This window comes from Tachypleus tridentatus, chromosome 2 (assembly GCF_004210375.1).
Source record: "Tachypleus tridentatus isolate NWPU-2018 chromosome 2, ASM421037v1, whole genome shotgun sequence".
In the NCBI taxonomy this organism is placed as follows: Eukaryota; Metazoa; Arthropoda; class Merostomata; order Xiphosura; family Limulidae; genus Tachypleus; species Tachypleus tridentatus.
The window spans coordinates 19,973,436-19,995,556 of NC_134826.1; the positions used below are offsets into that span (position 1 = coordinate 19,973,436).

General features: G+C 35.4%; 1 protein-coding gene across 1 annotated transcript; it reads right to left on the reverse strand.

Moving 5' to 3' along the window:
• Window positions 1-2,675: 2,675 nt before the first annotated feature.
• LOC143239123 (uncharacterized) lies at window positions 2,676-20,964 on the reverse strand. The gene is made up of 2 exons (XM_076479967.1): window positions 18,359-20,964; window positions 2,676-5,328 (listed from the first exon to the last, which is right to left on the reverse strand). The coding sequence occupies exons 1-2, from the start codon at window positions 19,074-19,076 to the stop codon at window positions 5,222-5,224; spliced, it is 825 nt and encodes a 274-aa protein (XP_076336082.1). The 5' UTR covers window positions 19,077-20,964; the 3' UTR covers window positions 2,676-5,221.
• Window positions 20,965-22,121: the final 1,157 nt, after the last annotated feature.

Below are 22,121 nucleotides of genomic sequence, written 5' to 3' on the forward strand. Positions count from 1 at the left end.
AAAATTTATTAGTGATGTCGAGAAATATATATATGCAAAAACTTCAGATAAAACGCAACGAATTAAAAGTTTTTACATATGGACAACTTTTTTTCGAAAGTAATAGCCCAGTTAAAACCTAAAATTCTTAATTTTCGTAAGTTATTTAACGTAATTGAATCGTTAAAATCTAAGGGCATAAACACACCAATCTTTAATTTTTTTCTACCAACAATAAGAAATACTAAGATCAAACTTCGCACGTGAGCAGATTTTGTTGCTGGTCGTTCTGTCCATTTGTTCTTTCAACCCTATTGTTAAGGGTGACTGCACGTGTTGACTTCAAAGCTCGATTTTTCGATTTCACTAAAGAAAAAACGGAATGTACGTGTTTGAAACTTCACTCGTTAGAACAGTTATTTTTCTGAGCAGGATAATGTATTACCTATAATGGCATAATAGAGTAATGCAAATTATTTTATCAATTAGAACTTAGTAATGGATAGAAGTAATCGTTCGTTGAGCTTCAATTCATCGTAAACTTTAACATTTTAAGTATTGAAATGTGTAAAATATTTTGAACCTATTTACACACGACACCATCTATGGTCAGGATAATGTAATTATTAACAAGATGATTATAGCATTCTTTTCCATGAAAGAATGTCGTACCGAAAAGTAACAGACTTTACATTCACGCAATTTAATAAAACTAACTGCGAAGACTCGAAAAGCCATTAACGTCACCACTTAGAATTAGGCCTAACTAAGAGTAAAACTTAATATAACTGAAGGAAATTGTTTATATGACCAAATTTCCGTTAGTAGCAACGAATGACGCAGCGTGAAAATTTGAATTAATAGTAAATTGTAGTTTAACAACAATTGCAAACATGCATCTACTGAACCCAGGAGTTAGGTAATTGTGTGCATGCATTTAACTTCGGGTTTTCTTGGTCCATTACACACTATGTGCATATTTTTTGAAGTGCAGCTACTATTTTAAATTAAGTGATTGTTCGAAAGTTAAATGTCGATAAAGAGAAATAACGGAACCTTTTTTTGTGCTACGAGTGTGGTGACATGCTATGTACGGGCCAATCAAGCTATAGAAATCTTGTAGCACTAGTCGTGTACAGGTAGGTCGTAGATTGAAAAAGTTATTTTAGAAACTTGAATTGGTTTAGCAAAAATATTAGCGACCATTTTCATGTGTGTGTTTGTGTTTATACAACGTTATTGATACACAAATACATACATACACAAACACGCATACTGTATCGCGAACAATATTTTTTAATTATCGGTTCTTCACGTTGGAGTACGAAAGGGCGGATTTTCGGCTCTTAAATTATTTGGATTCCTCATTCATCCGTATTAAGTATTACTGTACTTAAATTGGCAGACAAGATAAAACTCTCAAATCTATAAATAAAACCAACAATCATTGAGCTACGAGTGGAATACTTTATGACAACTAGATTATTTCAAATTGCTATTTTTTTAGAATATATTTAGTTTATTAAAATTATATCAAACGTTATCTAGTTAGTTTTAGTATAACGCCATTTATTTGTTATAAATATCGAGGCAGTGTGAATGAAGGTCGCCACTTTCATGATTTGCAAACTTACAGTATTTCTCCTACGTTTTCAACGTTATTGATATATTTTTAATATTTCTATTCGGACACTGATTTCAAACGTACTTAATTAGGCCTAACAAGGGCGAAGCAAATTATGTTTAAGTAACGATGCCTTTTATTTCAACTTTGTTTACCAGCTTATGTAATAATTCCATAATAAATTTAAAAAAAATTATTTTTTTTCAAATTGAAGAACTTAAATGAATTAAGATACATGCAACGTTCAACAGTAAAAAAGGAATCGTGGTTATAATAATGGTCGTTGGCCTAGTGGTTTCACATAATGGCGATTTACTCTTTCCATTATTGCAAAGGCCTCGTGATTTTGTCGAACGAATATTGCATGATGTCAGTATTAATCGTTTGTGATTCTAATAAAAGTAAGGTAGAGATTTTGGGTTAAAACGTTTCAATGGTATATGCATGTACAAAACAAATAATTTAAAATACTTGTTTCATATGGACGAATAAAAGAGAAATTCGATCTTGTTTTAATTTATTATTGGGTTTAATAATGTCTTACTAAAACAATCGTTATGTTTTTAGAAGAAAATATACACAGTTTATTAAATAAATTACATATGTACGATCTGAAGCCATGGGTACCAAGTATCTTTTGTGAAATAGTAGTTTATGAGATGTTTTTTAAACATATTTAGGATCAATTAACGTGTAAACGATTATTGTTCCATCAATTTCTTTGAAATCAACGATACACAATGGGTGTCGTCTGTGCTGTGCCACTAGGGGGTGCTGCTCCATGAGATGCCTTTTTGTTTTGTATTTAACCTGATATTAATGTAACTTCTCCGAATTTCATATAGTAATTTTTAATATTATATAAAAATATGTGTGTACAAACCTGTTGCTCACATATTCATCCTGTCTCTCGCACATTTCAGTAGTTTTCGAGTTATCTTTTTATTTTTGTAGTCTGACACTAACTGAACGTTTCCTTGGACATCTCATACCCCTCCATATGGTGTGTATTTCACAAGAATCCAGTAATTTCGATCCATTTGTACAAATTAAGACAACATACACACATAAATAACGTATTGTACTGTTTATTATCCTATTTACACACGCCAAGAAGATGTGAACTAAACTCTAAAGTGAACTGCAGTAAAATCGATATCAATGTACTTTTTAATCAACCTAAAATGTTTTATACATCTTGAGCAATGAAATTGAACACTAGTTGTAATTTCGTTCGATCGCTTATACGCTACGTTTGGAAGTGTGAACACCTTTTCTTGCAATACAAACCCTGCGCTTCAGCTATAAAAAAATATCTGTAGGCATTGTTTGCTTCAGTTCAATACTTGAGTGTAACACAGAATAAAGACATAATCCTAATCAGAATGATTTTATCTACTCTTGTAAAAAACAACAACAAAGTAAAATTCGTTCTAGTTCAATTTTGGGGTTAAAGACAAATTATACAGCATTAGAGAATACAATTGCTATTTTATAACATGATAAAGATGTATGTTTTCACGATAACAGTTTCAGTCTCTAAAGTAAATAACGTATAGGCTTAACAATATTTGGTTTTAATTTTGTCTTTGACGAACAGGCACGTACAAACGGTTCGTGACTTAGATGCTGTACGTTTGTGTTTTATAGCCAAAGCAACTCGGCTACCTGCGCAGACGTTGTAGAATATTTTTTATTATAAACAACGTAAGTGCTTGTGGAAAAAAATATTGTGCGACGAAAAGAGAACATACGAAATATCCTATAGCCCAAGATGAACAAGTTTACAACAAATCCATGTTTACTCTCTGTAACGTAAAACGACATCCAACAATTACAAAATAATGAAAGAGTGACTGGTTAAGCCTTACATAAATGTCTTTCGACAAGTTATTTATTTATTTTACTGTGTTGCCCAGTGTAAAAGTGTGTTGCACAATATTAAAAACAAGTAAAACTGTAGTTTTCTATAAATTAATATTTATTAAATTAATTGTAATGTGTTTCCTGCTGCTGCTATTCGATAACGTTTAAATTCAAAATACCTATTATTATTAAGCAATATTTTTCATCAGTCAAACTTCTGTTGTTTTTATTGTAGGTTTTCACTGTCTTTGAGAATAGTGAATAAACTGGAATAGCGAAAAAAGGTGTTTTTTTTTCTTTTTAAAGGCCTTCACAAAAAAGAAATACTCAAAATAGTTTTAAAATGTACTTTATATTTAAAGTAGCAAACGTTCTAACCGTTTTCATTCATATCCAATAATCTAGATATTTAATCTTTATGTTCCTGATATGTTTTATGTACGAAATGTTTTTTTGTTTTTTTTAATAGCTCATAGCTACCCGAAAGCTATCTGCGTTAGTCATCCCTAATTTAACAGTGTAAGACTAGTCCTCACCACCCATCACCAATTATTGGGCTATTCTTTTACTAACGAATAGTGGATTGACCGTAACAAATAACGTACCCACGGCTGAAAGGATGAACGTGTTTGAGTGACGGGGATTTGAATCCGCGACTCTCAGGTTACGAGTGGAGCCCACTTACAACCTAGTCATGATAGGCCTAATTTACAATTAAGAAATATTTTTCTAATACTTTATCTTTAAGTTAATAATAGTTGAAATATATAGCCTTCAGATTCATCATAAAGTTGTTTTTTAACTTTATACACAATTTATATAATGTATTTTATTTAACAGTAAAATGGTGGTGCTACATGGGAGCTGGTAATTGCTACTAATAAAATAAAGAGAAAAAAAACAACATTTGTATTTTGTATGATTGAAAGTACAAATCTGTATAATTTTCTTTAAAATTCATTCTTAACGTCGTTATGTTCCGTTATCACGACAATTTGAATAAATAAACCTAACAATTGTTTTATGGAAAGACAACAATGATTAATTAGAATACGAAATATTTGAATATTTTAGGTAATATGTAGACTATTAATTTATTTATCTAGAGAACTGGAATGAAAGGATGATTTAGACCAAGTAAATTACTTGGTGCAAGCACCCACAGCACTCACCGAGGTGCTATTTTCAATACTACCTTCTATGCTCCTATAAACAAAATTAAAACATTTTAACAATAGATACAAAACAATATACTATTTTTCAGTACTTCTACTGCTATATTATTTGACTAGGCTTATATGATTTAAGCACCTAAAGGCACCATTATACACACACACATTCTCATATGTATATAATATTTACAAATTCTATTCGTAAAAGTGGAACAAAACTATAGTATTACGGAACTATATTAATATACAACTTTTGTTTACACGGAAACCAATAGGTAGCGCTGCAGTTTTTATCAAAGTGGAACAAAACTATAGTATTACGGAACTATATTAATATACAACTTTTGTTTACACGGAAACCAATAGGTAGCGCTGCAGTTTTTATCAAAGTGCTCTATACATATCTAACCTAGCAAGCAATGATCTTGTTACAATGTGATGTAATTATTTTGGTATCGTTGTAAAAACACGGTAATCGGTTGATGACATTTAGAAAGTTGGTTTTCTACAGTCTAAAAGTGTCCTCTTTTTAAAGTAAACGGAACATCTATTACTTTGAAGTGGGAGATAATCATCCTGGTCACCCGGTAGTACTGACTGTTTGGTTAAAGAAAACACCCTGAGCGTTCTCTTGTGGCGTAGTGGTGGAAGACCATATACGGTAGATTTCTTGGTTTTCTTTACGTACTGAAAAGAAATGAACCACACAATGAGTCTAACATACAGGGATGACCTGAAGTTACAGATAATAAAGTAAAAGAAAAAAACACATCAGTTTCCTGTAGTTTTTAAACAAAATAAAGTAAAAAAAAATTTTCTTAAAAGTTTTTAAACAAAATAAAGCAAGAAATCAGTAGTTTTCTATAGTTTTACACAAAACAGAGCAAGAAATCAAGTTTTCTGTAGTTTTTACACAACATAAAGCAATAAACCAGTAGTTTTCTGTTGTTTTCGATAAGGCACTCGATAAATGTCAATGAAACAAACACTGTGTTTTAACTCTGAAGCTCTACGACCCCAGGGAGCAACAACAGATGCAAATGATAATGTAACATTTCTGGCGTCTGTGATGTGTTTGAGTTTTGTAAAGAATTATACTGTTTTTTATGAATACATACTATTTAGAAAAACATGTAAACATATTATTTTCAGACATAAAATGTTTGAAATAAGAGTGTAGTGTGTCAGTGAAAATTCCGAGTCTGTCTCCTGTTTCTCTCTTTCGATCCATGGTGGTAATTTAGGTTAATATATATTTCATTCCACAATGGGGACTGATGTAAAACCAGCGGCGGTCCGAAGTTTCCCTTTCTCTCTACGTGAGCTCGGAGCGACACCTAATTTTAGAGAACTTTGGATTATCAAGGGAGAAATTTTTAAATAAAAGAAAATTGACTGGATTAACTAGTGGGATTGCTTTAAGGCATCATGAGTCGTTGCCTCTGCCTGTATCAATAATATCAGCTTGTAAGTATTGAAGTTTATTTAACAGTATAGCCAGTTGTTTGTCTCCTATGTATATGATATCTCCTATGTCACTGATATCTGCTTATAAGCTTCACAGTTTAATTAATTTAATTAATCACAGAGCACTTAGAGAAAAAGAAAACAGTGTAAAAGAGTCATCAAATATTCTGTTGACATAACAAATATATTACTGAATTACTTTTATGTGTGAAAAATTCACACACGCTACAACTGTGGCACTTATGTGAGCTTGAAATAATTAATTGTTTTGTTTTTCTGTGTGTGTGCGCGCGCGTGCTAAAAATATTTCTGTCAGTGTGGTTGAAAGCATTGGAAAGGGTACGTGTATGCATGTTTATCGTAAAAACAAGTCTACGTTAACAGTCACGTATTTTTAACCACCGTTGTAGCAACTTTCAGTTTAGGTGTTTTACGGTTGCTTATTGCGAAAATAGTTGCGTTACCGAGTTGTTATCAATTTTATTTTTCTGCCTTTAGTTAAAGAACTCGCTGTTAGCAAAACCAAAGACGACTTGTTATTTGGACAGTAAATCTTTTGATTAGGAGTTTTTATTGCCATATAAGGCATTAGTCCCGAATATATGAACTGAAAATGGAAATTAGTTCAATGCAATTAAAAACGAAGAATAGACTGGAAATGTAAACATTTATATTGTAACGTTTTAATTTTTGTATGCTTTACAAACTGTTACAAAATTTGTAAAGAAAAACCTAGTGTGTTTTGTTTTTTCGAGCTATCGCTTTGGCAACCGCATTATTTCTCTACAGCAATGGTTCCTAACCAGGGGTGCGAGATAGCGTTCCAGGGGGTGAGAGATGACATTTGTTTTGACCACCTTCACCTTTATTCTTAAATAAATAATTACTGTGAGGGGTGCGAGAACATATTAAATTTTTTTAGAGGTGCGGGGCATAAAAAAAGTTGGGAACCACTGCTCTACAGCATTCTAACTTTACAAAACTAAGACTCAACGGAATGCAAGTTTTTTTTATTTTTGAATTTCGCGCAAAGCTTCTCGAGGGCTATCTGCGTTAACCGTCCCTAATTTAGCAATGTAAGAGTAGAGGGAAGGCAGCTTGTCATCATCACCTATCGCCAACTCTTGGACTACTCTTTTACCAACGATTGGATGGATTGCCTGCACAATACAAAGCTCCTCGGCTGGGAGAGAAAGCATGTTTGGTGGGACGGGGAATCGAAGTCGCGATCCTCGGGTTACGAGTCGAGCATCCTAATCACCTGGAAGTGATTAATAGAAGTGAAACCATGAAACTGGTTTCTTCAGTGTAGAAACTGAACAATATTCTGAATAATATTAATTTCTATTAAATTAATGGTAATAAATAATTAGTCTCTAAAAATATATTTAAAGTCATTTTTATATTGTTATATATATATATACTAATACAATATACACTTTAATGTAACGAAATATATTAATATTTACGCACACGCACAGAAACAAGCACTCTTCGTGTAACAAATAATAAATAAACCTCTCGATGTAAATATTCGTGCAACTGGTAGGAACGAGGCTGAACGTATCACACGTTGAGGTAAGAGCTTTTAAATAGCTCAACACAACAATGTTCGCCAAGTAATGTTCTGTTATACTGTGTGTTGCAATTATTTGAAATAACTTTTCTACCAACCATTTTACGCTAGGCCGAACAAAACAATAACAACTTTATAGGAACGTGTTTCGTTCCACTTATAAACCTGGGAACAAGCCAAGTTGTAAAAGTTGGGTCTCGGAAAAAACCAAACCAAAAGGTACTAACAGCTGGTTTTTTAAAACAAAAACTAAAATTATGGACATAATGTGTGTATATATATACACACACTCGTGTTTACGTGGTACAGAAACTTCGCAAAGATAAGTATCATGCTAAATAGATAAACATAAAACATATACACAAATATATATGGTTTCTTTTGAAAGGATGAATTCTTAGTTAGAAATAATCTGGGATGTTTGTTTGGCTGCCCTCCATTTACCCCAAATTGTAGCCCAGACTTACTACTAACACATTATAGAACATCTGAGCTCAGATTAAACGCTCAGGTAACAACTGAAACGGTAGATATTTTCAGGGTTATTATCGGATTATTCATCTATGTCATCATGAGGAAAATATTAAGGAATCTTTATAAACATAATAGTTATGTCTGTTTTCTATATAAATATTATAGTACTGTCTGTTATTTGTTTTCTATATATATATATATATGACAGTGCTGTCTGTTATCTGTATAAATATAACAGTACTGTCTCTTGTCCATTGTCTGTATAAATGTAATAGTTCTGTCTATTGTATGTTATCCATATAAATGTAGTAGTACTCTGTTGTCTCTATGAGTGTAATAGTGCTGCATATTGTATGCCCATGTAATTACTTCGCAGGGGATGAATAGAATTTCATCCAAATTGGTATGGAGGTTCATTAGGTCAATGAGAAGATGATATAAAAAATTGCCGTTTCACATTTTGTGTTTTGCGTTTCTTACAGTTACATATAAGTGAAGTAACGTTTCATGTATTTAGATAACCTTTCATTAATTACGAACATACATTCGTTCTATTTACAACATATAATTATCGCATACAGTTTGCTTCAAAAGTTCGTAACGTAAGCATTTTGGAATATTTCATCTGGAAGCCACAAAACTTATACAAATATAATATTGAACGAATTTTGTAATCTCAAAACTGTTTTCTTCTCAGTTCCTTTCTTTAAATTGTCTCACACTGATTAGTATGTTGTTTCCAACCTCTTAGGCACAGATAGCCAAGCTGCTTTGCGTCATGAAACACCAAACCAATCAACCAAACTCTTAAATCTCCAATAACTATCAACCGCCCAATTTTCACCATTAGAATTATGTTTTTAAACTCAGATGTATCAACTAATCTTTAACCAAGCATCCTTAAATGCATTTCCATTAAGATATTCAACATTCATTCTGAAACAAACGTACAATCAGTTTCAGTTAATTTGAGAACATTATGAATTTTCACAACAAAATCAGGTTATCGAAGTCAACTTGAAAAAATTTCATTGTTTACTGCCCTGAACTGTTTGTTTGTTTGTTTTTGAGTTTCGCGCAAAGCCACTAGAGGGAAGGAAGCTAGTGATCACCACCAACCGCCAATTCTTGGGCTACTCTTTTACCAACGAATAGTGGGATTGATCGTCACTTATAACGCCCCCACGGCTGGGAGGGCGAGCATGTTTGGTGCGACCGGGATTCGAACCTGCGACCCTGAACTGTTTGTTAAACAGTGACATTTATTTAATTCTCGATGACGAGAAACCCATTCGAAATAAAAATGTTTCTCAGAACGGCTGGTATGGGTGTTAACACTTGATATAAAAATGTATTTTATAAGAGCTGGTGTGGGTGTTAACACTTTTACTGATAAGGAGAGACCTTCCTAGGTCATCTTCAGGTTAAGAAAGAGAGAGTGTTTGAATGTAACCGTTGACGACACACGTCTTAGGAAGGAGAGTATAAATGGTCACTTTGCAATGTCTCTCACAAACAGGAACAATGTGACCCAGTATGATCCGATATCAAGAGTAAACAAAACTACACAATATGTTATATTGTGCTCTACCCACAGAGACAAAAATAGAATGGTAAACACTGGCCTTTTGCGAGATTTTTGTTAAAGTTTTATATGTAGATAATTATTTAGCACAAGGCACCATGTTCGAAGTCTTACACAAAGACGCCAGTTGTTCCTTTCTGTACTGACACAAACTATATGTCATGGTTGTTACTTCCATGCTGACTAAATGTTAACTTATTAAACAGGTTTGTGTTATTTTGAGTTTCATTTTCACGTTCGATTATTAAAGAGAAACTTGTTCGATCATTTCGTAGGTTGGCCCACCATGGCCAGGTGGTTAAGGCGTTTGACTCGTAATCTGAGGGTCGCGGGTTCGAATCCCCCTAACACCAAGTATGCTTGCCCTTTCAGCCGTGGGGGCGTTATAATGTGATGGTCAATCCCACTATTCGTTGGTAAAAGAGTAATCCACGAGTTGGCGGTGGGTGGTGATGACTAGCTGCCTTCCCTCTAGTCTTACACTGCTAAATTAGGGACGGCTAGCGCAGATAGCCCTCGAGTAGCTTTGCGCGAAATTTAAAATAACAAAATCATTTCGTAGGCTAACTGAAGTAAGAAGATCTAATAAACTACAGCAGACGCACAAAACGTTTCATCAGAAAGTGTTTTTGTTTGTTTTGAATTTCGCGCAAAACTACTCGAGGGCTATCTGTGCTAGCCATCCCTAATTTACCACTGTAAGACTAGAGGGAAGGCAGCTAGTCATCACCACTTACTGCCGACTCTTGGGTTACTCTTTTACCAACGAATAGTGGGATTGACCGTCACATTTTAACGCTCCACACCTGACAGGGCGAGCATGTTTGGTGCGACGGGTATTCGAATCCGCGATCCTCAGATTACAAGACGAACGCCTTAACGCACTTGGCTATGCCGGGCCTGTCTGTTATCTCACAAAATACATAACAAATTAAGAATCTTTTTTAAAGGGGGTGAAATATTTTGGCTACCCCCTGTAAATCTATATACACAAAATGTTTTCACCAGCGTTTGCTATGTAGCCTTTCATTTCGATTCATCTGGATTTAGTTCTGGATAACTGATGAGGAGTAAGGTTACATGATTAAGCTAGGCCTCGCTTTTTCATCCAATCAGATTTAGTAATTATAAATATTTGTCAAGAATGTTGTATTATTTGTGTGTGTGCAATATTATTAGTAACCAGCCTATTTTATTTGTTTGTCAGTATTAAGAACGAAATAAAAATGAGCTAAACCTGTAAAATGTCCAACATTTTTGAGAACTATAGTATAGATTCAAATTACCAAACAGACGGAAGTAGCATGGACTTCGTGATGTAAGACATTATTCATTTGATGTCGTTGTAGACGCTAACTGTGTCCTTAGTGCGTTGTCGCATACATTAACAAAGGAAGTTTGTAGAAATCAATATATCGGTAACAGCTACGCATGCCTACAATAAAGTCTGATACGTTGAAATTCGCTCATTTCTCTTACTGTTTGCCAAACTTAGTTTTGTTTTTATGACACCAAACATAATTACATATTAGCTCAAACAACAAAACTGTTCAATACGTTCTCGCGTAAGAGATCTTTGTTCCACACAAATCTTGTTGTCCTGTCGCCATGTAGTTTGTCAATATGAAATTGTGAGCTATTATCCAGTAATTTAGCCAAGTTGTTATGATGTCTTTCGATTTTTCAGCCTTAAATTAAGTCAATTTTTAAATCGGGACTTTGTGCAGATAAAACCGTGATTGTAAATGTTCCACGGGCCTCCTTTTGTACCGTTTCACCAGATTTGCTGTCTTGATGAGGCGCGTTCTTGAAGGAATGGTATGATGTATCAGAAATCACGTGTCAAACAAGGGGAAAACTGCGCATGCTCGTCATAAAAGTCCATTCTTTATAGTACAACTTTCTCTGTACTCGTCCAGATATTAAATACAGTCAGGCCATTGACCCGGAATGTATATATATGTAAGTACAAAATGGAACCCGTCGCTTTAACAGCAATATCATGAAAATAGTAACCAAAAAACAACTGACGACCTGGTTCCGGTTAAGGAGGAACTGGGGCTGTAGGGACATGGGGGCCTGGCTCCATTGATTTTATACGAGGCTAACGGATCTTTTACCTCCTTCCGCCATTTCAAAATATGACACAACGTTTTTATCATAGAGAGAGCCAGAAAGGAAGGCCGATCACGTGGTATTTCTGGTGTTAACTAGAAACTATAGTTTTTATGATTTAGACGGAGCTATAACAATCAACGACTGCCGACTCTGCGAAGAAAGAATTGTTCCATAACTACCACATTTTTGGCAAAGATATTACTCACTGCCGAACACTTAAAGAGCACGACAAGTTGTCACGCATGGCCAATGTTTCTGAGGGACTTTAAAGCACCTAACAGATCACCCTTGAATGTCAATACTTACTTAAAGTATCTGTGTAAGAAAGATGTCATGGTTAGTAAGCTTATACTATTGCTTACCAATTTTTATTACTATTTCTGGACACTTACTACGACAGACCAGCTGACACTATGATTTAAATTTGTAGTTAATTAGTAAGTATTTCTATTATGTACGAAACTATTATTATGTATTTAAACTAGTAGTTAATAAGTATTTCTATTATGTATGAAACTAGTATTATGTATTTAAACTAGTAGTTGGTAAATATTTCTATTATGTACGAAACTATTATTATGTATTTAAACTAGTAGTTAGTAAGTATTTATATTATGTATGAAACTAATGTTATGTATTTAAACTAGTAGTTAGTAAGTAGTTCTAGTATTTAAACTAGTAGTTAGTAAGTATTTATATTATGCATGAAACTAATGTTATGTATTTAAACTAGTAGTTAGTAAGTAGTTCTATTATGTATGAAACTAGTATAATGTATTTAAGCTAGTAGTTTATCAGTAAGTTTCTATTATGTATGAAACTAGTAGTTTATTTATAAATATTTCTATTACGTGTGGCTAATCATATCTGTCGACGTCCCTAACTTGAACTACTGATCAGAGGAAAAGCAGCCAATCAGTAGTATCCTATCATCCATGCTGAAGGACTTGCTATTATTATTATAATACAGCCGTACCATAGAATGCAGGAAATATTATGTGGATGACACGAAATTGATTCCCGGCTACCAACTCCGAAATTCAGAACTCTACCAAAGGACCAATCAGAATCTAATGGTTAAAAAAAGTAAAAACAAAAATATCACTAATAATTTGGATTAGGTGACCACGTGGACTTAATATCCAATCACAACACTTTTGTTATAAAGGTAACAGTCAGTGGCTAATGGTATGAATAACGTTTTAAAGGTGAATTTTACAGAGAAAGAAAACTTTGCAGTCAAAAGAACTACCCATAGTGATTAATTTTGCAGGTTCACATTTTTTTATAAAATATATGCGCTAATAAATGAAACAGAACTTGGTGCAGAAAGAGCCCTTTCTGAGCGGCAATTCGAACGTTTTAGTTTTTACGTTTGCCGCTAGGAAAAGTACTGTGACGTAATAGTTGCCAAACAAACCGCCAACGCTAGCGCGTTGAATGTAAATAAACATGGCTAGTGCATACGGAGAAACAGAGGCGGAGTCTGTTTTGACTTTGCGTTCTGAACAGTATCGAGTAGCACTATATTAATTCGAACTTACTCTGAACGAACCTAGAACAGTTACTTTTGACACAGATCTGACAAGTTCTAGTGATGAGGACAGTTCCATGAGCGAGAGTAGCGGAACTGTGAGTGATACTGATAGCGCCCAGGCCGGTTGTGAGTCGGTCATACCTCCAGTGGAAGAATGGTAAGCCTAAGTCATGACAACAAATATGGTCTGTATTATTTCACGTGCAATTTTAAGTATCTCGAAACCTGTCTGGTGTTAATAAATTATTGGTATCACAGACTGGGTTTTATTCGTTTATACTTTGCCGACTATGGTAACTAATACTCGGCCCTTCCACAATTATTGTACCAGGTATTTATGACTCGTAACAAAATGAATTTTAATTCTGTCTATAAAATCAAACTAGATGCAGCAGTCTGAATAATAGTAAATTTAATATGTACCTTAAATATATAAATTATATGACATATTCCGTATGTTTGTGCAAGGTGTAGGTGTGGTTTATGCGAGTAGATGCCAACCAGGAGAGAGTGCGTTTGTTGTTCCTTCTCCTTGCACAGAAACGAAAAGAAGCTTTTGCCCGATGACGAACCGTTTTTACAACCATAAGCAACGCAGTAAACTATGTTATCATAAAAGAAACATAAAGTAGCAATGTCAAGACAAAAAATAGTCTCACAAAGAATGTAATCCGAAAAACGCACCGATAGATTTACATAAAACATCAGCACTGAAAGGAACAAAATGGTCGGCGCGCAATGAAGCGTGTTTGGCAACTATTACGTCATAGTTGTTAAAAGTCACGGAAACAGCCGAACGACCGAGAGGAACTTGAGTTCGAGGACCCGCATATTTTGTTTCATTTTTACTCAAAAACTAAAGTGTTTAAAAATATGGCAACCACACAAAAATTATACCTAACCAAAGTACAGTTTCTAAGGCAATTATTAAATTTGTTGAAAATTCACCTTTAAGAGTTTACTTCGCTGAAATGTGCAAGTTATTTAGTGGACTTATTTTTTATCCAGATGTTGTTTATAATACTGTCATTAAAATAGTACAGGTTTAACTGTAGCACATTTTTAAAGTGTATACGTAATTATATAATAAAATAAATATTTCGTTAAATCCACACAATATACTAATGCTAAAACATTTTTATATTTAGAATTTCTGACAAAGATTACACAAGGATTATGTGTACATAGCCGCCGCTAATTTTGAACTGTCAGACAAATCGATTTGTTTCTGTGTTGTTTTGAAGATAACCACAAAGCTACACAATGGGCTATCAGTGCTCTGTCTACCACAGGTATCAAAACCGGATTTTAGCTTTATACGTCCGCAGACATACAGCTGTGTCACAAGAGGGTCAGACTAATTGAAAAGTAGCGAGTCAACAGTACTAGCCCGCTAATTCTTGGACTATTTTTTTTCTGACTAAATAATGTGTTTTGACTTTATTTACGGTCAATCATGGTCTCAAAGGGTTGCATTGCGTCAATGAGACGCGAACCAAGAATCTCGAGTTTCACACGCTGGGCTCGTTAACTGCTAAGCCACTCTTGACCTTTACTGATAAACGACAATTATTAGTTTGTTTGGAATTCAGCACAGAGCTACACAATGGTTTATCTGCACTCTGCCCACTTCTGTGGGGCGAAACGAGAATCATCTGCCAACACTTTAAATTTAACAGTCGAAGTAACTACGTTTCGGAAACCGTAAAAGGAAAAGAAGAAAAACACCAAATTGTTCATAAAGTTCGTATAAACAGTTTACCAATTTTCTCTTGATCCTGGACCTTTGCTATACAGACATGAAAGACCTGCTTATGCAGTTACTAATAATAAAACTGAGGTAGACCGAAACACATAATAATATATATATTTTTTTTTTCTTAAACACGAGAACCCAGCTAAAATATACAGGCGTCCTCTAGTATATTTGTTCAAGTCAAGTGGTAACAACAAGGCCTCTGTACCCTGCACGCAGCAAAGAAACACAAGCAGACGATGAACGAATGAAAAACACGGCCTTCAGGTACCTAATTATAAGCTTCGCTTCTTCTGTGCGGGTATTTAGGTAGGTTAATTTTTGAATACCCAGGAGGGTCAGGTGCATGAGACCTCTTCCTTCGTAATTATAAGCGCAATAAGCTTGCTTTGTTTTTTAATTTCGCGCAAAGCTATACGAGGGCTATCTGCGTTAGCCGTCCCTGATTTTGCAGTGTAAGACAAGAGGGAAGGCAGCTAGTCATCACCGCCCACCGCCAGCACTTGGGCTACTCTTTTAATAACGAATAATGGGATTGACCGTTTCATTATAACGACCTCATGGATGAAAGGGCGAACATGTTTGGTGTGGCGGGGATTCGAACCCGCGACCTGTTATAAAGGAACTTGATTTAGATAACCGTTGTTTATTAGAACATTCCGTAAAGTGGTTATTTTGGTATGAAGAAGAGACGGTTAAAATAAATGCGTGTTTTATTGAGAAGATTGAGTGAAATATTAGGTTTAAAGGAATCCGGAATAACATAAAACGATATACATGATAAATGGATAAATTACTTATATAAATTCTTGACTTGGTTATTTAGAAAAAACGTCTTTTTTTTCATTGTATTTGGTTTGATAAGATTGTTTGTGTTATTGTTTGTTTTTTGAATTTCGCACAAAGCTACTCGAGGGCTATCTGTGCTAGCCGTCCTTAATTTAGCAGTGTAAGACTAGAGGGAAGGCAGCTAGTCATCACCACCCACCGCCAACTCTTTTACCAACGAATAGTGGGATTGACCGTCACATTATAACGCCCCCACGGCTGAAAGGGCGAGCATGTTTGGCGCGACCGGGATGCGAACCCGCGACCTTCAGATTACGAGTCGCACGCCTTAACACAATTGGTCATGTCGGGCCAAGAATTTGTTAAGTAAACATGATACTGGGATGCCTAGAATTTAAACAACCTAGGATTTTAAAAATGTGAACATAGTCTTAAAAATAAAAATGTATCTTTGAAATACCTTTTATATAAAACCAATTTGTACTCAGTGGGCAGGTATCGATCCAAGAATTACACAGTGATAAATCAATATATTTCCGAGGGTCAGTTCCAAAGATGGCCGTCTATTTAGCCACGTAGCTGCCAATTACTTACATTGTTTCTTCGGGTGGGTTGTGGGTTGTTAGTGAATAAAGACTGAATGTTGAAACTAGAAAGTAAATATTGATCGGCATTGTTAATTTAGAAGTTTCTTGTGCGAAGAAGAAATAAACTTTAAACTGTATACTCGTTTGAAAGTAAGTGAATGAAAACAAAGAGCTTGACCAGTTTACAATAGGTCTTAAAGGAACATGTGACACTTGTAGATCTAATACTTGAGCAAAATTATGCAGCGGATACGATACAAGTCTCTTTATCCTGTAGAAAGGCATAACTAATGTCATATATTATAAGGTCTAATAATCATCGACCCTTTGTGATGCCATATTTAATGTCATGTATTATAAGGCCTAATAATCATCGACCCTTTGTGATGCCATATTTAATGTCATACGCTATAAGGTCTAATAATCATTGACCCTTTGTGATGCCATATTTAATGTCATACGCTATAAGGCCTAATAATCATTGACCCTTTGTGATGCCATATTTAATGTCATACGCTATAAGGCCTAATAATCATCGACCCTTTGTAATGCCATATTTAATGTCATACGCTATAAGGCCTAATAATCATCGACCCTTTGTGATACCATATTTAATGTCATACGCTATAAGGCCTAATAATCATCGACCATTTGTGCAGCCATATTTAATGTCATACGCCATAAGGCCTAATAATCATCGACCCTTTGTGATGCCATATTTAATGTCATACGCTATAAGGCCTAATAATCATCGACCATTTGTGCTGCCATATTTAATGTCATACGCTATAAGGCCTAAAAACCATCGACCATTTGTGCTGCCATATGCTGGGGAAATTTGGTCCTGGCATTAAGATGATAGTTAGTGTATGATACCCTGTTCTTGTTACAATAGAGTACTGAACACATTCCATAAAACAGAGAAGTGACTACCCGCCTACCGGATTTCACTCTTTTCAAAAACATATAGGATATTCTTGGGAGACGTATAACGTTTTATCAAAGGGATCCAAACAAGAAGGCCTAAGAAACAGTTGTTTCAGAGAAGTGATCAAAGAAATCAGAGAAATGTATAACAAACCTGTTGATAGTAACTGTATCTAATACTGGAGTGAAACGCCACATCTGAAAGATATGTTTGTTTACGATTGTTAACTGTAAATTAGCTTTCTGATTAACATGTTAAGAAATCTGAGATTGTTTGATTCGCACTATCATAAAAAAAATGATTTTGCCTTGTTATAATTAAATTAAAAATTACAATTATGTTTGATCTTTTATGCATATATCTATTAACCTGTTCCACCTGAGGAAGGAATACCTTATAAACATTTGTGAATTTTTTACATTTGAATTTCGTCAACTAAATATGCAAGAAAAATAGAGCCCGCTATGGCAAGGTGATTCGGAGGGTCGCGGATTTAAATCTCCGCCCCATCAAGCATGCTCGTCCTTTCAACAGTGGGGGCGTTATAACGTGTCGGTCAGTCTCACTATTCATTGGTAAAAGAGTAGCCCAACTGTTAAAGGTTGGCAGTGATGACTAGTTGCTTTCCCTCTAGTTTTTCGCTGATAAATTAGGGACAGCTGGCGCAGCTAGCCCTCGTGTAGTTTAGCGCGAAATTTAAAAACAAGTAAAACCATAAAATAGACCTAAAACAGTTTTTAAAATTCGTAGTAACTACTATGACATGATTAAATCTCTCGGTGAAAAGAAGGTTTCGTTAAATATTCTTCTAATAAACCTGTATATATATATATAATTATTGGTTAATAAGACAAGATTTGCCACTGACTTCCGCCTAAAGTAATACCGAACTTTACTTACCGACATTCTCTGTGGCCGGTCTAATCAACAACGTAATAGCTACCAACAAAACGCTGGCTGTGAGAATTCCCAGAGAAATGAGAACTACCGCAAAAACTATTTGTCGTCTGCGTGTTTCCTTCGGACTTACTCCTGCGGCTTCGGCTAAACCTATTTCAACGGCTACGCTTTCGTGTACCTTACCACTTCCGTGCCCAGAATAGGCCTCGTTGTTTGTAAGAGTGTTTTCAAATGGGAGATGACTCTGAGAGGCGATTCCTGAATTAGACGTCCTGCGACCGCGCTGGTTCCCGCGCTGGGACGGACGTCGGTGGTGCTTATGGTGCCGATTAGAATGTTCCCCTCTCTCGCTGACACTCCGTTTTACCTTAGGTCTAAGTGGTGCACGTTCACCTTCTCTAGCCGAGACAGACCGTCTCAGATGGCGGCTATTCCTTTGCCCTGAGCGCCTACCTTTCTGACTGTTGGAAATGTGCTGATCAACGGATCGGACCGAATCACTCCGATCGCTGTCCTGTCGCCAGAGGAGTTTTTCCGTGCCCGAAGACTCGTGATATTCGCCGATAACGTGTTCGTCATTGCTTGTTCCACGAGTTTGATTAACTTGAATCCCCTTATCGCACAAGGAAGTGGACAAACCACCGGACATGATTGTCATTACTGCTACACTGACAGCATCAGCCTCGGTCGGTGACGAGAGGTGCGTCTCGTCTCTCATGTTTCTTTTACTTTGTGACCGAATAACGTATATGACTCCTGTATGGCTAAAATATTTATAAATACTGTTGTTGTTCTTTCATTCGCTTACGTAAAAGTTTAGAGTGCACTCCGTGTCCCACATTTGCGCTAAGCCTACTGTTCTAACCCTTACAGACACATATGTATTATAAACATAAGGTGACTGCTTTATTAATAAAGAGAGACTTTAGTTAGTGATTTAAATGGGACAAGATGTAAAAGTTTCGCAGCAATCACACAGGAAGTTTTATTTCACGTCGCTCTACATTGCTTTCTCTTCATTCTTCGCAAAGTAAAGTAGAAAGAAAATTTTCAATTTTTAGAAACTGGACAATTGCTATGGAAAATTGAGAAAACTAAAAAGAATGGGTGGTTTCGAAGAAAACACAGTTTCTATAGATTCGTGTGAGAAACGTGTTACACACGTAACTCTTGCCTGTACCTATCAAAGTCATCACAAGCGTAGAGAGAAAAAGAAGTCTCCGAATCTGATTAGTTTGGCCTATCTCTATTACTCTTGCGCACTACTCGCAGGGATGACTATATATAGCCTCGTCTCCAGACTCGTACAACGACACACGTCAAGTCTTGCCAAGACTTCATATCGACGCGAGTACCTGTACATCTGATTCACCGTCGAAAGTTATTCCAAAATCATGCCATGTCAAAAGTTCAAACATGTATATTTATACAAACTAAACCGAGTTTTGATTCTTTCAATTTCTCCAGCGTCTTTCTTGCCAGGATTTCCTAAAGTAATTAACAAAACTATTCTGAACTCTTAAGCCTAATATAAATACGTGAGAAAATATTCAATTTTCATTTCCGAGTTTGCAAAATAGACGCGTATCCGAGTAATTTTGGGTAACCGAAAGTCTGTTGTAATGGGACACGTATCCATTTACTCTTATTTTACGTGTTGCTAGAGGTTAAGTTACTCATGTTAAAAAGAACCTTTCGTTAGGAGTCGCTGGCTAACCATGTAGGAGAGAGAGCTATAGATCAGGTAACTAGCTTCGAATTTGTGCGATATCAGAAAATGTCCTCCGCATTTTAAGTTTTGGGTGCGTTATAAGAGTGATAACCAGTCCCTTAGAGTTATGGGGTAGGATGCTGCTTTGATTTTGGACAGTAGTTCAAAATTAGAAGTTGTGTTAAAATAATTTACACAGTTTCAGGAACTAATTATACGCATTATATGTATGTATATATTTAATTATATAATTATATGTGTGTATATATTTTTAAAAGTGTCGAACGACTTATCGATAAAATTCGTACCAAAAACGATATAACCATCCCAAATTTCCAGACCAAAGTAATTTTTAATAAACTTTCTTATCTGGGCACCTTCTTTGTATGTTGACAGTGATTAACGCGGACATTAGCTCGTTGGAGTTCGCTGATTAAAAAACGTTCTTCAATCCATTGTGAGGAGATAAAAGGACATCTACAAAAGAAAGTTTTTTTTATTTCACACCATAAAAAAAGACAAAAAGTTGTATGTGAAAAGATTGTTAGAACGACCAGATACATTCTATTATCAAAAAAAAAATATGAGCAGACAGTGTTTGTTATCCACAGTGTCGAAACATGAATAAGGAAGATATGTTCTGAACCCATGAAACTGCCGCTACTATAGTTACACATCTAGGCCTTAAACGTTGGTTGAAGAAGAACTTTCAATACTCAGAGTTCCTCATCAGTTATTTCTTCTGTATCTGTTTTGCTACTCTCTTATTTATTCTTCAGTCTTTCATATAGTGTGAATCATAAAGGTTGCATTTGCAGCGCCATCTAGCATAAGTCTGGAAGCGTAAATCAGATACAAACTCTTTGTGTTATGTACTAAATTTGTTAACTTGAGCCCAAAACACTTCGTGAATGTGAATTGACCGTCTCATTATAACGCCCCTACGGCTGAAAGGGAGAGCATGTTTGGTGTGATGAAGATTCGAAACCGCGATCCTCATGCTGGGCCAAAAATGAATGCTGATCGAGAGATTGTATCTCAGAACCTCTGGTATGGTATGGTATTTTATTATCAATAAAAGTGAGACATTTTTATTTCAAATGGGTTTCTCGTCATCAAGAATGATCGAGAGATTGAAACAAAGAATTCTGTAAACTGTGAAATTATAACAGTTTTGAAAGATGCTCAAGTAGACGCAACACTTAAACTATAAAACATGTTTAACTGTTTACCCAGTCGTCTCTAGTCAGCAGTTACATTACAGAACATTCAGTGAGTTACATTCGTTCAATCATCATTTCACCAACAAACTATTTTATATTTTATTTTTCAACAATCGATGTTCTATTACAGTAAGACAGAATATTTTAAATCACCGTTTCAATCACTGATACGATCATTCTCAGATAAACAGAGGTCACTAGTGTGCACTCTACCAGTGACCGAGGCCCGGCATGGCCAGATCTTTAAAGCACTCGAATCCTAATCCGATGGTCGCGGGTTCGAATCCCCTTCACACCAAATATGCTCGCTCTTTCAGCTGTGGGGGCGTTATAATCGTACGACCAATCCCTCTAATCATTGGTAAAATAGTAGCCCAAGCGTTGGCGGTGGGTGGTGATGACTAGCTGCCTTCCCTCTAGTCTTACACTGCTAAATTAGGAACGGCTAGCGCAGATAGTCTTCGTGTAGTTTTGCGCGAAATTCAAAACAAAGAAACAAATGTTCTCTTTTTAATTGTCTGAAGTCTAAAATGCATAAAACTATTTGAACAGTTTAAAACAAGTTATTATTTTATGATAATATATTTAAAAATAACTCAACAACAGCTAATGATTGTTATATCTTTCTTATGAGACTGATTGTTTGGTAAGCGGTAGAAAAACGGAAATGACTAAAGAAACATGACCTCGTAAGGACCGCGATATTTGTTTCAGAGAGACCGCCCGGCCTGGCCACGTGGTTAAGGCACTCGATTCGTAACCCGAAGGCCGCGAGTTCGAATCCTCGTCATACCAAACATGCTCGCCCATTCAGCCGTGTGGGCGTTAT